The sequence below is a fragment of the Papaver somniferum genome, chromosome 1 (genome assembly GCF_003573695.1).
Source record: "Papaver somniferum cultivar HN1 chromosome 1, ASM357369v1, whole genome shotgun sequence".
NCBI lineage: Eukaryota > Viridiplantae > Streptophyta > Magnoliopsida > Ranunculales > Papaveraceae > Papaver > Papaver somniferum.
This window is the reverse complement of record NC_039358.1, coordinates 216,300,178-216,321,197: the sequence shown is the minus strand read 5'-3', so window position 1 is coordinate 216,321,197 and position 21,020 is coordinate 216,300,178. Positions and strand designations below refer to the sequence as shown.

The window sequence follows — 21,020 nt, the reverse complement described above, 5'->3', positions numbered from 1 at the left end:
ATTCAAGTCGTGGTTTGCTCGTACTATCAAAATTCGGTAACGTCTTAACTTACGACTAAGTTCAATTACTTATATTGTTAGGACCGGAAAATCACCATTCAATGCTGACTGAGGAACACGACTTTCCTCACTAAGCAGGGGACTTAATGTAGATGGTGGATTTTCGACAAAGGCTAAAATCGTAAATCCATAATTATACGAACCTCTGATCCAGCAATCAGACGTGAGTATTGAGACACAGTTCTCTCATCGAATTCTCTGACTGAGAATACTTTTTCTCAGGGTTGTAGATGGTGGATTTTCGACAAAGGTTAAAATCGTAAACTCATAATTATACGAAGCTCTGATTCAGCAATCAGACGTGAGTATCGAGACACGAGTCTCTCATCGAATTCTCAACGGAGAGTACTTTTTCTCAGAGTACGTGTAGATATGTAGTCTCACGACTGGACAACTGCATATCTCATGAATACCGAATACTTTCAGTGATTATTTCTATATAGTATCACGAGATGGACGGCTCCTAGATAGCTTGCTCTGCTAGTATAGAGAGATAACGTCTTCAGGAACAAACAACAAGTTTACCCTGAATATATAAAGGATATGACTTACCGACAAGCTCATATCGGGATAATTAATGCTCCTAGACATCCTGCTCTGCTAGTATAGAGCCACAAAGTTAATTATTCCTAATTAAGATTAATTCTGTCGTGACATTCACTACTGAATTCCCAGAATAATCTATCATTGCCCATATTCCATGGTCGAATCCACGACTGGTCCCATGGAATGGCAATAAAAATTGCTCATATTCCATGGTCGAATCCAAGACTGGACCCACGGAATAGCAATAAACAATTGTTCGGATTCTACGATCGAATCCACAGCTTGATCTTATAGAATAGCAATAACTATATTACTCCGGTTTCGTGATCGAATCCACAACTAGTCTCATAAATGGTAATAGATAAATCTTAAGTACTCTGATTCTATGGTCGAATCTACGATCCCATGGAATGGTAATGCTCACTTTATTATTCTGAATTTGTAGTCGAATCCTCAGCTGATCTTATGAATTAATAATAAACATCTTATTGCTCAGTTTTGTGAATTATTCTCCACCGAATTCCACAATTAGTAATGAATAATCAACAACCGGGCGTCTGAGCTACCTCTAAGTAAACCCCGATTCAAATGGTGAAGGTGTATTCAACGACGATACACTAACATTCACCGCACGAACGAGTATTTCAAAAATACAACGAAACGATGAACCTATGCAAAATAGAGAAGAAAATAATAAATAATTAAAAATATTGACCAGGATGCTGGGAGCACGGACACACGACCGACTGACCGTGTCGTGGTCAATCCCACGCCAGTTTTATACTTTTAATGCATTTTTATTATTTTCCATGATTTGATGAAAATTCTCTCATTTTATAAAATCTCATTCGTCTCGAGGAAACTCCTCGGTTTCATGGTACTTCCATAAATCCATAAAAAATAATATAAAATTAAGAAAAGGAGTTTGGGGCGTGACCATTGGCCAACCAGACATGCCGTGGTCCCAACCGGCCCAACACCCCACGGTTTCTTATTATTTTATTGTTATTGTTATTTCTCTAATTTCATGAAAAAACTCCTTGATTTCATGGTATTTTTTGCACAAATCATCATATAATAATAAAATAAAATTATGAAAACTTGTGGGACCGGGCCACTAGCCGGCTGGCCATGCCCTGGCCGGTCCCACACGCCCTTTGCTTTATTATTTTATAGTTATTTATCCTATTTTTCCTTGAATTCATCAAATTCCTTGATTTTATGGTATTTCTCTCAAATTAGGAAAAATTCCCTCAAACCATCAAAAATACCTAAAAATATTAAAAAATTATGAAAAACTCGTGGGACCGGTCCATAACCGGCCGGCCATGCCTCCACGGTGCCACACGCCCTTGTTTTATTATTTTAATTTTTTTTGCTTCCCTGAACTCATGAAAACTCCTTCAATTCATGGAAACTCCCTAAATTCATCAAATTTCTCAAAATTCATGAATTTTCCATAAAATCATCAAAATATTATAAAATTAAGGAAAAGGAACCACGGGACCGTGGTCACGACCGTCCGACCATGCCTTGACCACGACGGTCCCACGCCTCCTCATTCCTTATTTTATAATTATTTTTCATCATCTCATGGTGTTTTCCTCAGTTTCGTCGAAACCCTAATTTTGGCATATTTTCTCGAATGGATGCTCAATTGCACGCCAGAAAATATCAAAATTATCAGGACTGAGACGCGGACGCCTTGGGGACACGATCACGCTATCTTGACCTACCAAGATTGGTTATTTGGCTCACGGAAGCCGATCCCACCAATTTTCACAGTTTTGACCTAATTTGCACAATTGCTCGTATTAGGTCCAAAACTCTTCCAAACACTTTGGATTTTTTATGAAGTGATCGTCAGGCGGTCACGTGACAACCCAGGGCCGGTTTTGTGACTCCACGGTCGGTCCCTCGCCTCGTCATAATTAATTAGGTTTTCTCACCTAAGGCTCAGACGAGCATTTTTGAATAAATGATTAAGCTAGCATTTAATCATTCTTACACCAACAAATCGTCAACTCTTCAGGAGTTCTTCGTATTTGCTCGCGAGAGCATATGGACACTACATGGTTGATCTACGGTCCCATGTAGTCGCTCCCTCCTTCGTCCCATGGTTAAACTTCTGACGAACCATGAACTGATCGAATTAGGGTTTCTGAATCCAAGGATCATCATTCCAGATTCCAACCTTAATAATTTTACGACGGCCTCATGGTCATTAAATTTATTAATTATGCTCGGTTCAACGACCAGTATTCTAATTAATATTTTTGGTACGCTGCCAATAAGCCATCAGATGAGCAACACATGCTCAGACGATCAAATATTCAACAATTCATCACATGAGCAACACTTGCTCAGATGATAAATATTTTCTCAAACCAAGGAATATTTATTCAACGATCCATCGAATGAGCAATACTTGCTCACTTCATCGTAAGAACTATACCTCTGTCTCATGACATGTTCAATTCATGAGTTTCAGAACATCATGTTCAACTCAACAACTACATGGACTCATCGTCCCATCAAACCACAAAGTCATCAATTGAATAACAAACCACGAGACGTCAATCGTGTCACTTGGGGGGATATCACTTAGGGTTTTTGGTCTGGCGGTCTACGGCACATGTGTTCAAACACACGATGGAATGTGAGCAAGTCGTGCAATCGGCTGAAGGAATTCACGAGGTAGTGGGTGTCAAATCGACCAAGTCTCCACACGTTGAGCAACTGGTTTCAAACACGATCTCCACTTCCCCACTCCTTGATTCCATCAACTGTCACACTTCATGGAATCATGGTGTCTAAAATTCCAGCAATATAAATAAGTCTCTGAATCATGATTGAATGATCGACATCAACAGTATCATCAATCTCATGTCAAACTTACAACACGAGATCAACAACTCATCAATCGAGCAATTACTCTAAACTGAGCAATTTCAATCATTCAGAACTTATCATATTCAGAATTCACAACACACCTACAATCTTTGATTACCATTGGTTCCACACATTTCTCAGCTTCCCTCCTACAGATCAACCCATCCTCTCTTGTGACCGAATTTACTCTGGAACGACCATTGTCTTGGTTTAGGCCGGAGTACTACATATTGATCTCTCGAATTCAAAGCACCCCCTTTGCAGCGGTGCATCTGTGTGAGGTTTAACATTTCGCTCGGTTCGAGGAGTCTCCTCCGTACGGTCGTCTCCTCAATTCCTTAAAAACCAGCAAATATTTTTTCCCCGTCTACACTCTTCAATGGTTTTTGATAAGGATTCTGGTCTTTCAACCAGCCCTTACTATGTTCACCCAGCAGAAAACCCAACCTATGTCATCTTCACACCTCTTCTTAATGGTACTACGAAGAAACCAATTAATCCAGTTGATCTCCTTCATTGGACACGATGTGATGATTTAGTTGGAAGTTGGATCTCCAACTCTATAGATCCAGAAATTCGACCCAACACCGTGAACTTTCCATCTACTCATGAACAATGGAAGGAGATCAAGTCTCGTTTTTGACACCATAATGCATCTAAACTTCATGCGTTCAAGCAAGTAATCGCAACTTTGAAGCATCACAACTTGAGTGTTGCGATGTATTATACCCATCTCAAATCTCTTCGGGATCAATTGGATGCTTTCAGGCCAATTGAACCGTGTATTTGCGGAGCAGGTAAAAATTATGTTGATCATCATAATCAGGATAGGTCAGTAGAGTTTTTGCAGGACTTACATTATAGATTTTCTCCCCTGCGAAGTCAAATTCTCCTCGTGGAACCTGTGTTATCCTCTAAAAAGATCTACAACCATGTCAGGCAAGAAGAGGAGCAACAAGGTATCAATTCTTCTCATGTTCCTTCAATTGAATCAGCAAGTTTGAATGTTTCTCGTGGTGACTATAGACATCCACGGCCGTTTGCACAAACTGGAACCAATGGTGCCAATACGGGAAACAAGCGTCCTAGACCATTTTGTGAACACTATAATAAACATGGTCACACCAAGGAAACCTGCTGGAAGCTCAATGGTTATCCCAAAGATTTACCCAGTCCCCATGACATGGATTATCATCATATTGCTGCTGTTATTTCCGCTCCTGCCGCACCTAACATTTCCGCTGCTCGGATGTATTAGATCCTTCTGGAAGTTGTACTGTAATCGGTTTAGAAACCAATATATAAGATGAAAATAGAGAAAGTTTAGAACAAATACACTACAGGAAATATATACATCTGCAACTGGAGTTCGACAACTCTTTACTAAAAGTCGTAGAACATCCTATGTTTTACAACTTTTTTTCAAAGGAAGAGTCGTAGAATGGCATCAGTACTAACCCCCATGACCAAAGGGTTGCGACAAAAAAACAAACGACAACCCTTTAAGCAAAACAGTTGTGACGCCATTTAGCTTTCACAACCTTTTTCCGGATATGTAGTTCATAATCCTATCACAACCAGTCGTTGAAGATAAGCAAAATATGGGAAAAAAAGAATAGTTTTGGGGGGATTCGAACATGAACCTACTATGTGTTAGTCTAACCCATCAACCATCCTTAGACTTCACAAGTTTGAGTTTTTTGTGTTGTTAAGTAAAAATATAGGATGTTGGAAAATGAGGTTGTAGGGGTTTGATTCTGAGCCTCCTACGTGGAAGTCCACACCATCAACCATGCCTACACTACCACAATTTTGTAAGGTTTTTGGTTTTGTTTTTATACTAACATCATGTCAACCTTTGACGACTTTTATAAGAATTGTAATAACAAAATATGATGTTCAAAAATAAGTCACACTCACCTGAGCCGCAAACAGCGCGAAGCCTTCTCTGTAAACAATCACAGACATTCTACAATGACAATGCACTTCTGTTAAATTTTTGTAATGGATGGTTAATTTTTTTCACTTCTGCAAAATTTTATGACAAAAATTTTCGAACCAGGTTCAGTATCGAAGTCTATTATGTGTCAGTGCAAGTCATCAACCAGCCTTCCGGATTCACAATATTGGTCGTTTTGTGCTTTTCTTTGTCATCACTATTGACAACCTTTACAAGAGTTGTCGTAGAGGTATAAACACTTCTGCTAAATTTTTCTCAGTTCTGTTAAATTTTTTTGTCATCACTATTCACAACCTTTATAAGAGTTGTCGTAGAGGTAAACACTTCTGCTAAATTTTTCTCATTTCTGCTAAATTTCATTCACTTCTGCAAAAAATTTCTCACTTCTGCTAAAAAATATTCTAGTCTCCGGTTCTGCTAATTTTTTCTCACTTCTGCTAAAAACTATTTTCTCTAACACCCCCTACTAAATTCTAGATATTTAGGCGTTTCGAGATTGGGTAGAAATATCCAAAAGAGGGTTTGTTTAAGGTTTTAGAGAATATTCTGATGGAATCTTACCTGTAAATGGTTCATATTTACGAGTTTTCATGATATATCCTTCTAAATTTGGAGTGAGAACCACTTCGGACATTGAGGGTTCATGGTTCGTATGCCCTTGAACCACATTTAAAGCCAGGTTATGCATACAATATGCCAGAATAGGGTTTGTTTAAATTTTTCAGGGAATATTCTGAAGGAATCTTACATGTAAATTAATGGATTTATCGTTCTTACCAAGTTTCCGACTTATAGTAGTCCACTCCTGGCCAGGTTTCGACCTCAGAGCAAGGGTTTGCATACAATATGCCAGAATAGGGTTTGTTTAAGGTTTCGTGGAATATTCAGAAGGAATCTTACCTGTAAACAGATGGATTCATCGTTCTTACCAAGTTTCTGGCTTATAATGGTCACTCAAGGCCAGGTTTCAATCTCGGAGCCAAGTTATGCATACAATATGCCAAAATAGGGTTTGTCTAAAGTTTCGGGGAATATTCTGAAGGAATCTTACATGTAAATGGATGGATTCATCGTTCTTATCAAGTTTCCGACTTATAGCTTCATGATTCATAGTTTGTTTTTCGTTATACCGAATTTGAAGTTCGGATCGACACTGAGCTTCATATTTATCTATTTCGATGATATATCATGCTACATTTGAATTCAGAACCCTTCCAGAGCTTCCTGGTTCATAATTTCTATGTCGTTATACCATATTTGAAGTTCAAATCGACTCTGAGCTTCATATTTATCGATTTCGAAGATGTATCATGCCAAGTTTGAAGTCAGAACCCTCCCGAAGCTTCATGATTCATAGTTTGTTTGTCGTTATACCGAATTTGAAGTTCGAATCGATACTGAGCTTCATATTTATCGATTTCGATGATGTATCATGCTAAGTTTGAAGTCAGAACCTTCTCGGAGCTTCTTAGTTCATAGTTTCTATGCAGTTATACTATATTTGAATTTCGAATGGACTTCGAGCTTCATATTTATCGATTTCGATGATATATCATGCTATGTTTGAATTCAGAACCCTCCCAGAGCTTCTTGGTTCATATTTTCTATGTCGTTATACCATATTTGAAGTTCGAATCGACTCTGAGCTTCATATTTATCGATTTCGATGATGTATCATGCCAAGTTTGAAGTCAGATCCCTCTCGGAGCTTCATGATTCATTGTTTGTTTGTCGTTATACCTAATTTGAAGTTCGAATCGACACTGAGCTTCATATTTATCGATTTCGATGATATATCATGCTACGTTTGAATTCAGAACCCTCCCAGAGCTTCTTGGTTCATAGTTTCTATGTCGTTTTACCATATTTGAAGTTCGAATTGACACTAAGCTTCATATTTATCGATTTCGATGACGTATCATACTAAGTTTCAAGTCAGAACCTTCTCGGAGCTTCTTAGTTCATAGTTTCTATGCCGTTATACCATATTTGAATTTCGAATCGACTTCGAGCTTCATATTTATCGATTTCGATGATATATCATGCTACGTTTGAAGTCAGAACCCTCATAGAGCTTCTTGGTTCATAGCATATTTGAAGTTCGATTCGACTCTGAGCTTCATATTTATCGATTTCGATGATGTATCATGCCAAGTTTAAACTCAGAACCCTCCCGAAGCTTCATGATTCATAGTTTGTTTGTCGTTATACCGTATTTGAAGTTCGGATCGACACTGAGCTTGATATTTATCGATTTCGATGATGTATTATGCTAAGTATGAAGTCAGAACCTTTTCGGAGCTTCTTAGTTCATAGTTTCTATGTCGTTATACCATATTTGAATTTCGAATCCACTTCAAGCTTCATATTTATCGATTTCGATGATATATCATGCTACGTTTGAAGTCAGAACCCTCCCAGAGCTTCTTGGTTCATAGTTTCTATGTCGTTATACCATATTTGAAGTTCGAATCGATTCTGAGCTTCATATTTATCAATTTCGATGATGTATCATGTCAATAAGTCAGAGCGCTCCTGAAGCTTCATGATTCATAGTTTGTTTGTCGTTATACCCAATTTGAAGTTCGAATCGATACTGAGCTTCATATTTGTCGATTTCGATGATGTATCATGCTAAGTTTGAAGTCAGAACCCTCTCAGAGCTTCTTGGTTCATAGTTTTTATGACGTTATACCATATTTGAATTTCGAACCGACCGTGAGCTTCATATTTATCGGTTTCGATGATATATCATGCTACGTTTGAAATCAGAACCCTCCCAGAGCTTCTTGGTTCATAGTTTCTATGTCGTTATACCATATTTGAAGTTCGAATCGACTCTGAGCTTCATATTTATCGATTTCGATGATGTATCATGCTACGTTTGAAGTCAGAAACCTCCCCGAGCTTCTTGGTTCATAGTTTCTATGTCTTTATACCATATTTGAATTTCAAATCGACTCTGAGCTTCATATTCATCGATTTCGATGATATATCATGCTACTTTTGAAGTCAGAACCCTCTCAGAGCTTCTTCGTTCATAGTTTCTATGTCGTTATACCATATTTGAAGTTTGAATCGACTCCGAGCTTCATATTTATCGATTTCGATGATATATCATGCTACGTTTGAAGTGTGAACTGAAGCTACTTCATGACCTGTATGACTAGTCAAAATTACTTCATGACCTATGTTACTAGTTGAAAACCGGAAGAAAAAAGAGAAAGCACAAAAACACAAAGAGAAAACACAAAGAAAACACAAAGAGCTTCGTATTTATCGATTTCAATGGTGTATCCTGCTAACCCCGAGTCTTCTAGTGTGAACTAAAGCTACTTCATGACCTGTATGACTAGTCGAAATTACTTCACGACCTATGTGACTAGTCAAAATTTAACAGAAGCACATAGAGAAAGCACAAAGAAAACACACTTTCCTTGATCCGTATGATAGTCTTAAATCAAATCTCTACCGTCCAAAGATATCCCTAATCCGTATGACCATCCTTTAAATCAATCCGTATCGTTCAAAGATAGGTATATAGAAGATCAAAAGAAAGTTTCCCACACTTTCTTCACTTTCCTCTCTTATCTTTCGTCTATAACCTCATAAAACTTCCGCCTCCGAAAAAACCCTAAGGTTAAGATCAAATCTTCTGTTATGGGATTGCATCATTGAATCTGTAATGATAATACAAAGGCTAAGATTGTGATTTCTTTTTCATTTTCACTGTATTTAGTCAATTCTCTTTACATGAAACCGAGATTTGTTTTTCATTTTTGTATATTCTGATTAGATTTGTTGAAAACCCAGACTGGATTTGGGGTTTTTAGTTAGATTCATGAAAATTGTTTTGCCCAATTTTGAATCTCGTGTTTTGGTTTTGTTCAATTTTTAGATTTGTTGTTTGGGTTTAGGTATGAAAAGCCAGTGATGTATGGATAATATTTGCTACTCTTGATGGGGGTGAAAGCCCCCTTTTTTGATTTAATGATTTTTCATATCATCCCTAACCCTTTTTTTTTTATTTAATGATTTTTTTTTTTAGCTCTGTTTTGGGTAGAACTAATTTCTAAGTTGATTTGCCTTATTTATTCTATACTTCTGGACAACAGTATACTCCAGTGATAGATATTAGGAGTATCGGCTGCATATTTGCTTAAGTATTAACAGGGAAACCTCTGTTTCCTGGTAAAAATGTTGTTCACCAGTTGGATTTGATGATTGACCTGCTTGGTACGCCCTCGTTGGATACTATTTCTCAGGTATGATATATTTTTTTTTTCTTCTTATCTTACTGTTTGAGTTGTACTCTTTTCTTAGAGATGATTCTGATGTGAATAGGTTTGTGTTCTATGTGTACGTCCGCAATGACAAGGCCAGGAAATACCTTACCAGCATGAGGAAGAAGCAGCCGGTGTCACTCGCGCAGAAGCTCCCAAATGCTGATCCTTTTGCTGTCAAACTTTTAGAAAGGCTCTTAGCGTTTGATCCAAAGGATAGACCAACTGCAGAAGACGTAAACATGATTCTTTTTGCACTTTTAGTCTCAAAAATCTCATAGAGATAATTATCCAGTTCTTAAATTTAAGCTTACTTTTAATGACATCTGGATTTTGCTGGCTAGCTTTGTTGGTGATGCCCCAAAATCTCATATCTTATTGTTTTGTTTCTTGTAAATTGTCTGAATACCATGTTTTGGCCAGGCATTGGCTGATCCATACTTTAAAAGCTTGTCAAGGGCAGAGAGGGAACCACTTTGCCATCCAATCACCAAGCTAGAGTGAGTTTAAGAGGTATTGCCTTTCTATTGAAGGGCGAGTATGACATTATAAGTCGGAAAGGGAATTGTGTTAGGATTTCATTGAAAGGTGAGTATGACATTGTTAGGATTTCATCCTTCATACACTTCAGTTGCAGGTAATGAAGTGTTTTCCATTCTATATATTTCCCATTTGCTTTCAATTCTAATGTCTCCCCATGCAGGTAGTCATGTTACATTTGTAATTAAAATCTGATGCCTGTGTGAAATGTGTGAATTCAAGCATGGATGAATTGTACTGTCTAAGCTGGAACATGCGTTCTTACTTGTGCACTTTGATTGTTTTAGAAGTTCATAACTGTCCTTGTTTATATATCTCTAAATATCTGTTGACTGTGGATTGTTGCAGGCCCTTTTGGCCGAGGACAGATGCAGAAGCCTTTTGAAGAGTCAACTTTTGCTCCGAATAGATTGTTTTTGTGCAGTCTTTGTTTTCAATAGATTGTTTTTCATGTTTTTGATAGAGTTGGGGGAAAACCATGGAATACCATAATCCTGGTCAAGGATCATGCCTGCTCGCTTCAAGGTTAAAAAAGTTCAACTCCATGGTGATGAATTGGCCACTGTAGAAGTTTTGGATCCTGACTTTGGAGAGGCGGCAATTGGACGGGCTGCACCAGTTGATACAGGTATATAAGTTTATAAACTTGCCAGCTTCTTTATGAAGTTATATTTCTTGATTAACTTGTCTTCTGAAAGTATAATTTATCTTATTTATCAGTGAGTAAAAATATTGTGTATTTCTGGATTGCAGATAGAGATGCAGTTCTTTGATTCTGGCAGTTCATCGGCATCTTCTCTAATATCATGTACCGACAGCGTATGCAGCTCTGTTCAAACTGCTGAGGCTGGTTGTTCTGAAAATTCTCAGTGTAGTTACCAATTCAAGTATCTAGATGGTACTGGGAAAGCAGGGTTTTATGTGTTAGACATGTTGGATTTTGGCACAGTTACTGGCAATTCTCTGATGTCTAACTCTTCAGCTCCCGTTGTTTTATGGTTAGACCAGTCCCATCTGAATGAGCAATTGAAATATATTGTCTTAAAGAATTTGAGAAGGGAATGAATCAGTTTCGGGTATGGCTGAATTTGAGAAGGAATTTGATGAATGTTAGGAGCTATAATATGCAGTCTGTGAATGGTTTTACAGAGAAGCTGTAATATTGGAAGCTCCGGGATTCAGGGTTTTAGTTGTAAGAATGTCATTGCAGGGAAATGGTTGCTGCTGCAGCTGAACTGAAGGTGCCGTGTAATTCAAGTTGCAGGTAGTTTTTGTGGTTCTCTGTGAGTTGTTGCCATGGACTAGGTGGTTGGAATCTACAGAAGATGACATTGCAGTAGTGCAGGTTATGTTGCTGGTGTGCAAATGCTTTGTGCTGAGTTGCTCGAGTTTGAGTTCAAGATGCAGGGATTTGGAGAATAAAGCTGTTAAAGTTGATTACAAGGTAACTGTGGTGATTACAAGCTGATGATTGCAGTTGTTGTACGGAAGCTACAGATGGTAGTGATGCTGTCTGAGGTGGTGGTGCAATAGAATGGAAGAATTGGTGTTGAGATGCAAGCAATGGTACATGGTGCTAGAGCTGCAGTTGGAAATGGAAGTGTTAAATGGTGACACTGAATGTAATGGCCTGAGCTGTTGAAATTAAAGCTGAAATGTATGCTTAGGTGAATGAATGTAAATGTCTTACACTGGCAGGTTAATGTGAATGGGAAATACTTTCGGCAATTCAGTTTTAGCCCTAATTTTTTCTTTCAAAATATTTTTATGCACACAACTCCAAATAAAAGTTGTAGATACACATTCATCTACTGAAATTAGAAGTTGTTAATTCAAATATTACAACCTTTAAATATGTTGTGGTAGAGACTATGACAACACTAGACAAAGGTTGTGAAAGAAAGTATAGCAATATAAATAAGATTTGTGCGATATTTTTCAATCACTTTTAACAAATGTAGCAATAGTGCTATTCACAACCATTAGAGAAGTTGTGTTATAGAATTTTACTACACAGATTAAATGTTGTGAAATCAGGTCTTACAACATAAATAAGAGTTGTGTTAGGCTTCCAAAGTAAAATCGAGAGAGAATCACAACTGAACCACAAAGTAGTCCAAACGTGAACCACAACTACGTTTACGACTCTTAGCTCGAAGTCGTAGTAAATCGGGGACCTTCTGCAACCCCCTCCACAACCTATCGAAAAGTGTCGTCGTAGGTCTACTACGACACTTGTGGGGGTTGTCAAAGTATGTTTGTCCGTAGTGATATGGTGTGTAGCACCACTATCAACTATCCATATATTATTTGAACATGATAAAACCTTACCTGCAAAGTTGGCATATGGAGCTACATCATGGCCTCCATTGTCTGGTTCAAGTAAAGATAGTTTACGAGCATATTGAGCAGCGAAATGTTAGGTGCAGCAGGCGCAACAGGTGCAGCAGGAGTGGTAATAGCAGCAGCAGTATGCGAATCCATGGCACGGGGCCTGGGTAAATCTTTGGGATAACCATTGAGCTTCCAGCAGGTTGCCTTTGTGTGGCCATGTTTATTATAGTGTTCGCAAAATGGTCTGGGACGTTTGTTTCCCGTATTGGCACCATTAGTCACCACGAGAAACATTGAAAGTTGCTGATTCAATTGAAGGAACAAGAGAAGAATTGATACCTTGTTGATCCTTTTCTTGCATGACATGGTTGTAGATCTTTGCATAGGATGGATAGGTTCCATGAGGAGAATTTGATTTCGCATGGGAGAAAATCTATCATGTAAGCCCTGCAAAAACTCCATTGATCTATCCTGATTATGATGATCAGCATAATTTTTACCTGCTCCGCAAATACACGGTTCAATTGGCCTGAAAGCATCCAATTGATCCTAAAGAGATTTGAGACGGGTATAATACATCGCAACACTCAAGTTTTCCTGCTTCAAAGTTGTGATTGCTTGCTTCAACGCACAAAGTTTAGATGCATCATGGTGTGAAAAACGAGACTTGATCTCCATCCATTGTTCACGAACAGATGGAAAGTTCATGGTGCTGGGTCGAATTTCTCTGTAGATCCAACTGCCAACTAAATCATCACAGTGTGTCCAATAAAGGAGATCAGCTGGATTAATTGGTTTCTTCACAGTACCATCAATGTAGCATGTCTTCCCTTTGGCGCTTAGGGCTTTGGTCATGCCTCTTCCCCAAGTGCAATAGTTATCACTATTAAGAAGAGGTGTGAAGATGACAGAGGTTGGGTTGTCTGTTGGGTGAACATAGTAAGGGCTAGTTGGAGAAAGACCAGAATCCTTATCAGAAACCATTGAAGAGGTAGGCTCGTCTTTAATAGCCATGGGGATGAGGATGCAGTGAAAAAAAACTAACCTAGCTCTTGTATACCATAATGAAATCAAGGGAGACTAAACCTAGCTAAAGAATAGGAAGACTAGCAGTTGTTATAACATAAAAATAGGAGAACTAATATGTTTTACAACATCCTGTACGTGTGAATAGTTTATCAAGGGACCGGTAAACTTAATACATCCCCTGACCAAAATGGGAAAAACAAAAGGCCAACCCAGAAGCCTAAAGCAAGAACAAAATACAATACACCACGCAGTTGATGCATATAAGCATCTTGCTCTTGCACCACCAAAAAATAAAAAAGCATTCTAGGAGGCACTTATAAAATTTGATGCCACCTGACATGACAATGGTCCCGAACTCCCGATAGGGTTAGCTTTTGTACTTTAGCTTATTTTATCTTTGTTGCATTGATTCGAGAAATAAGTTGAATAGCAGAACTTGATCTTTTACGAAAAGGCCGATTAATTCTTTTTCTCCACAGTTCCCACGAAATTGCAGCTGTCTTTGCGAGTTGTTCTAGGCCAAGCAGCTAGAGCAGTCTCTTAATAAACTATGCTTTTATCTATGTCTACATACAAGTTAGTAAAGAAAGAGAGGTAGCTGGATTGGGACTCGATTGAAATCATCTCCTAACTTAAGAAAAAATCACAAAATTTAGTTATGAATTGTCAAGTTAATGGCTCGGAGGAAAACACGAGTACTTTGTGTGGGTCCAATACTAAGACCATCAGAGATGTATCCGGCATTGTTGCTAGGGAAAATAGTAAAATGTCAAATGAAGTCATGATTAACATCAATTACGGGGAAGAAAGCTCTATGATTGGTAGTGGTAATGGTAATAATGATAATGTTCCTGAAATGAAGGTGCAAGAACAACACGCTAAGGCAGATAGTTCCTTTCTTCATTCAGTTATCAACATGTCCGGAACTCTGATAGGTATTTTCTACTACTAATCTAGATATAACTAGATGTATGTATATAGGTGTGGCTATATGTTATGCAGTTCTATGAAGCAAGATTCTCATTTTCTTTGCACTTCCTCCTTAAAATTAAGCAGGTCTTGGACAACTATCGACACCCTACGCAGTACAAAATGGTGGATGGGCTTCGGCTTTCCTTCTCATAGGATTCGGAATACTATGTGCATATACTTCACATCTATTAGCAGAATGTCTCAAAAATAATGCCAAGTTAAGAAACTATCTAGACATTGCACAGTTTTCTTTCGGGAAGAAAGGAAGGGTTATGGTTTCAATCTTCATGTACATGGAAATCTTTATGTCCCTAGTCTCATTCACGATTTCGCTTCACAATAACTTGGGTCAAGTATTTCTTGGAGCTAAACTCCTCAATTTGTCATGGATTAATACAGCTCAAGCTCTGACAGTAATTGCAATTATATTAGTATTACCCACAGTATGGCTGAGAGATCTTTCGAAGATATCATTTCTTTCTGTGGCGGGTATTCTCATGTCGCTTGTAATTTTTGTCACAATAGGATGTACGGCCGCATTTGGTGGTATTAAAACTAACCAATCTATACCAGTGCTTCAACTCAACAAAATTCCTGCAGTATCTGGTTTATATATTTACAGTTTTGCTGCTCATGTCCTCTTTCCTGATATTTACAAATCGATGAGAGACCCTTCTCAGTTCTCTAAGGTGTGTACCTCATTACATTTTTTTTAGTTTGATTCTTATAGACAGCTAGCTACTTTCCTCTGACAGCTTAAATATATCGGGATACAAATGTCGATTATATTTGAACATATATATGATTACTAATATCCCTCATTTCCTGGAAATTAGGTATCCATTGCGAGCTTTGGCCTGGTTACAGTCTTCTATACGGGATTGGGGTTCATGGGGGCGAAGTTATTTGGTTCTGGAGTGAGCTCACAAGTTACCCTCAGCATGCCGAGACATCTCATTATTACAAAGATAGCATTGTGGGCTGTCGTCTTAACGTCATTGACAAAATATGCATTTCAACTCGTTCCAGTAGCATCCGTAGTTGAATGCAAACTTCCTTCTTCGATGAGTTCAAAAATGAGAAAGTTCATTAGGGGTACTGTAGGATCCTTACTGCTAATATTTGTTCTAATTTTAGCTCTCACGGTTCCTTACTTTGAAAACGTTCTCGGCTTAACCGGTTCACTTGTTAGTATCAGTGTCGCAATCATATATCCTTGTGCGTTTTACATTAAGATCTTTAGGCCTCAGTTATCAAAGCTAGGTCTAGCATTCAATGTATTTTTCATTATCTTTGGTCTATTTTTGGGGATTATAGGTACCATTACATCCTCAAAATCACTTGTTCAAAACGTTGGAAGACAATGGTAATAAATCCATATTTGCTCATTTTGGAATTTTTGTTGATGTGTATTTGTTTGTTAGTTCCATAACCCTCCAAGTTGGTTCGCAGAAGTTCATTAAAAAAAAATTGATAAAAGTGTTAGATAAGTCGGTCTTTTTATGTCAGTGGAGCTACCTCTGTTTGACTCCATTGGGAACTCTATAATGTTGGACTCCTTGGCCGGCCATTGCATCTGGCACAAGAATAGCTAGAGGGGGGGCACTTGTTTCCTTACTCAAAATATGTACTATTACAGTTGCAAATTAATGGACTGACCTCCGATACCAAAAAAAACTACTCCCTGCCTACCACATATATAGGCGAAGGGACCAATTCCCTTAGATTAAGATACTTTTATTGATTTTTTACATTTCTAATTATTTTGACTATTTTATCCTTAATTATATTCCCAATATTAGAGACACTAAATTGTGATGATTTCCAAGCAAATAAATAAGGATAATATAAGTAAAAAATCGTTTCGAAATTTGGACTCCGCCTATATAGTATACAAGGAAAAATGAAAATCTCCCCTAAATAATAGGTACGGAGGGGGTAGTTGGCTATTTCTAGAGATGAATACAAACAGACGTGTATTTTGATATATTAAACTAGTTCTCTGTATCCAACACTAAATGGCTCATCCAAGTTGCAAATCTGCCAAGTAACTTGCATTTCCTCATGCATTTATTTGGAGTTTATAAGATGTGTAAGTGTATGAAATCATTAATGGCCTAGAAACCGAGTTGAATTGAAATGAAAAAAACAAAATAAAAAATGATAAGATGACTAGAAACCGAGTAGGATTTTAAAGTCAACTCAATAAACTTCAAGCAACTTGCCGTATTTTTGTAGTTTTGCTTCATACTAATGAATACTGTCATACCCAATTTGGACGGTTGGGGTAAGCCTATAAATAATCCATGACCATTTTTTTTATTCGAGGGTGAATGATGGGTCTCATATGAAAGCAGATTGCCAGAGACACAAATAAAATTTGATGGCATCTGATTACAATGGTTGGACTCCGAACAGATAATTAACCATCAAGAAGAAGGCCAAATGGGCTCATTAAAAAGAAATGTTGTAGCTTATTTTTATTAGCTTTAACAGAGAGTCCCCGGAAGGTCCATCATTTCTCCATAGTTCCACTTCCCACGAAATTGCAGACTTTAATGATGTCAGTCAGAAACTGTCTTCGCGACTCGGTTGAGACCAAGTGGCTAGAGCAGTCGCTGAATAAACTTTTTCCAATTTCAGTATTGTATGAGAAAAATTGGAAAACGCTTACCTTAATTTAGATTATGCGGCTCTTCAATTACATCCTATACATCCTTTCATCGTTGATATAGAGTCTATATGCAAGTTACTATCGACAGAAAGTCAACATCTTTTTTCGAAATCTGAATCCTGGAATAGCAATATATATATAGGCTTCAAATTTCATGTATGTACAAATACTCATCTAATCATCTTTGCTCTCCATTTATATACACAAGTGAGCAAAGAAAGAGAGGTAGCTGGATATTGAAATCAAGTGAAAAAAAAATCATCAAATCTGGTTACGTATTGTCAAGTTTATTGCTTGGAGGAAAACACAAGTTCTACTTTGGGTGAATCCGATACGAAGACCACCGGAGATGCATTATCCGGTATTGTTTCTCCGGAGAATAAGAAAGAGTCAAAGGAAATCATCGTTGATATTAATTATTACAAAGGAGGAAGCTCTACAAATGACCATGGTAATGGTTATGATGTTCATGAGACTAAGGATCAACAACAATATGCCAAGGCTGATAGTTCCTTTCTTCATTCAGTTCTCAACATGTCTGGAATTCTCATAGGTATGTTCTACTACTTGGCTACACTTTCTATGTTTCAAAATGAGAAGAAAAAAAGAAAAACTAGAATTCAGGTTGGCATGTGTTGGAATAGTTCCACATTGACTAGGCAACCTGGGCATCTATTGATGAGTTTCTAGCAATCCCATGATTAATACACGTCTCCAGACCCAGCTAGTTGTATATAGGTGTGGTTAGTTCTAATGAAGCAAAATTCTCTTTTTCTTTGTATGTATTAAACAGGTCTTGGACAGCTATCGACACCCTACGCAGTACAAAATGGTGGATGGGCTTCGGCTTTCCTTCTCATAGGATTTGGAATAATATGTGCATATACTTCACATCTATTAGCCGAATGTCTCAAAAACAACGTCAAGTTAAGAAACTATCCAGACATTGCACAGTATACTTTTGGGAAGAAAGGAAGGCTTATAGCTTCAATCTTCATGTACATGGAAATCTTTATGTCGCTAGTTTCATTCACCATTTCGCTTCACGATAATTTGGGTCAAGTATTTCTTGGAGCTAAACTCCTAGATTTGTCATGGATCAATACAGCTCAAGCTCTGACAGTAATTGCAATTGTAATAGCATTACCCACTGTATGGTTAAGGGATCTTTCGAAGATATCATTTCTTTCTACGGCGGGTATACTCATGTCGCTTGTTATCTTTGTCACGGTAGGATGTACTGCTGCATTTGGTGGTGTCAAAGCTAACCAATCTGTACCAGTGCTTCAACTACGAAACATACCTGCAGTATCTGGTTTATATATCTTCAGTTTTGCTTCTCATGTCCTCTTCCCAGATATTTACAAATCCATGAAAGATCCTTCTCAATTCACTAAGGTGTGTACCTAATTACATTTTTTAGTTTGATTCTTATAGACATCTAGCTACTTTTCTCTGACAACTTAAATATATCGATTATATTTTGAACATATACATATAATTACTAATATTTCTCATTTCCTGGAAATTTAGGTATCCATTGCGAGCTTTGGCTTGGTTACAATATTCTACACGGCATTGGGGTTCATGGGTGCCAAGTTGTTCGGGTCTGGAGTGAGCTCACAAATCACGCTTAGCATGCCAAGACATCTCATTATCACAAAAATAGCATTGTGGGCAGTAGTCTTGACACCATTGACAAAATATGCATTTGAACTTGTTCCAGTAGCATCGGCAGTGGAACGGAAACTACCTTCTTCAATGAGTGTAAAAATGAAAATGTTCATTAGGGGTACTGTAGGATCCTTACTGCTCATATTTGTTCTAATTTTAGCCCTCGCGGTTCCTTATTTTGAAAACGTTCTTGGCTTAACTGGTTCACTAGTTAGCATTAGTGTCTCAATAATATACCCTTGTGCTGTTTACATTAAGATCTTTAGGCCTCGGTTATCAAAGATAGCTCTAGCGTTCAATGTAGTTCTTATAATTTTTGGTTTAGTTTTGGGGATTATGGGGACTGTTTCATCCTCAAAATCACTTGTACGAAACCTTGGAAAACAATGGTAATAGATCTATATATTTTCAAGTTTTTGATGATGCGAATTTGTTTGAGTTACACATAAGATAGCACGTCAGTTAAGGAAACAAAAACTAATAATGCGTGTAAGGCAATTATTTCGATAAAAACTAGAAACATAATATTTCGATAATAAAAACAGTAGAAAGTTTCGAAACATGTCAGTAAAGGTTGATTACAGGCGGGCAAGGCTGCTTACATGCCACATGAAATGCTTACCATTTGTCTTGATGACAGAATCCAACATTTCCAACTTAACATCGTAACTGTAGAACTCATCGATTCCACGTCCCTCGTATTTTGACAAAAAATGTAGGTACACGAAATAGGATTGCCATGTGTCATACCAAGTAAGGTAAGAAAATCATAGTCAAAGATCCATGTCAGTGACCTGTCAAATCAGTCAACATCAGAAGGCGAAATACAAATCCCAATCACGAGATAACTTTCCATCCCGAATAAAGTACTAAGGCGAATCACGACAAGATTACTTGGCGAAGAAGATAACCCGCGAAGTAGAAACAGTAGGGCGCAAGAAAAAGGATAGGTGTCCCGACAAGACCACGTGAAGTCAGCGAAAGATGGGGAAAAACTTTATAGAATATGCTCCGGGCGAAGCATAAAGTAACCTCGGCGAGATGATATGAGATGTATGCCACTAAGGTTGCTTAGGCCTATAAATAGAGACCTTTGGACAATGTAAAGGGAGAGATGTTTTGGAGAGGGTAAGGTCTAGCATAGGAGAGAGAGAGAGAGTTAGGGTTTCCTTGTAATTCATAGGCTGAGAGAAGGGATTAGGGTTTCCTTGTAGAGTGTAACTTGTATTTCGCTTGAGATTAATAAATAAGTTTAAGTTCTAGTGTTTATTATGTCTTAGATCTTGCATATTCTCCATGTGGGTGTGTTGCTGAATTTTCAATAATCACATTTTGGTGTCCAGAAACAGGGAACTTAGATTGGGGATTTATCCTCATCTAAGAGTTAGAAAAGGAAATAAGTTGTCTTAGAGATTGTAGAGGTTATAGATCTAGCGAGTTGTTTGAAGTTAGGGTTGTAGATCTTGAGTTTTTACGTTTGTATACAAGGTTAGAGAAATAGAATAGGAAGAGATCTTGGAATTTCGCGTGGAGAGCAGAGAAAGATCGTGGAGGTTGAAGATTGTTAGATGGCCATGACACCAGATCGAGCAAGGCATGTGATAGCAACAAGAAGAAGCCAACGTATAGAGGCGAGGAGAGGAAGGATGGAACGGGCCGGAATATCAGCTGTAGGAGACAGACGAGAAGAGAACCAGCGGCAGACGGAGGAAAATGGCCTCAGGGAAGGTTCAGTGCACACATCCGATACAGACACCGTTGTTGAGGAGGAGATGACTCTCGAGGAGATGGAAGAGAATATCGGAGAAGAAAACATGACGTTGGACCATATAAGGGAGACGCTCTATCGTGAACGAGAACGGGACCGGGTCTTGGCGGAACAACAAGTATAGTTGGAAAGGCATAATGCTAGGTTGAGGCAACAAAACCGGCAGCTTAACGAAAACGTGGAGATGAATGTCATAGATTCGGAAGGAAACACTGTATCTTCGGAGGAAGATGAACTGCGGCGAAGGAGATATGACCACTAGGAAGATGAAGGAGGACGAAGAAGAAG

General features: G+C 38.1%; 2 protein-coding genes and 1 long non-coding RNA gene across 4 annotated transcripts; all 3 read left to right on the top strand.

Moving 5' to 3' along the window:
- Positions 1-9,059: 9,059 nt before the first annotated feature.
- LOC113336766 lies at positions 9,060-12,061 on the top strand. 2 transcript variants are annotated; one of them, XR_003354012.1, is made up of 4 exons: positions 9,060-9,723; positions 9,803-9,977; positions 10,165-10,909; positions 11,035-12,061. It is a non-coding gene; the product is annotated as an uncharacterized LOC113336766 (long non-coding RNA). The 2 variants fall into 2 exon arrangements; XR_003354010.1 differs by having other exon boundaries at positions 9,803-10,909.
- Positions 12,062-14,302: 2,241 nt separating this feature from the next.
- LOC113360099 (amino acid transporter AVT1H-like) lies at positions 14,303-15,986 on the top strand. Its single transcript, XM_026603649.1, has 3 exons — positions 14,303-14,579; positions 14,701-15,305; positions 15,453-15,986. Exons 1-3 carry the CDS (start codon positions 14,303-14,305, stop codon positions 15,984-15,986), a joined length of 1,416 nt encoding a protein of 471 aa, XP_026459434.1.
- A 1,547-nt stretch (positions 15,987-17,533) lies between these two features.
- Positions 17,534-19,357, top strand: LOC113360094 (amino acid transporter AVT1H-like; the record flags this gene model as incomplete). The annotated part of the gene is made up of 3 exons (XM_026603641.1): positions 17,534-17,843; positions 18,084-18,688; positions 18,824-19,357. Coding segments are annotated over 3 exons (1,449 nt in total), but the record flags the coding sequence as incomplete, so codon positions are not given.
- Between the last annotated feature and the right edge of the window lie 1,663 nt (positions 19,358-21,020).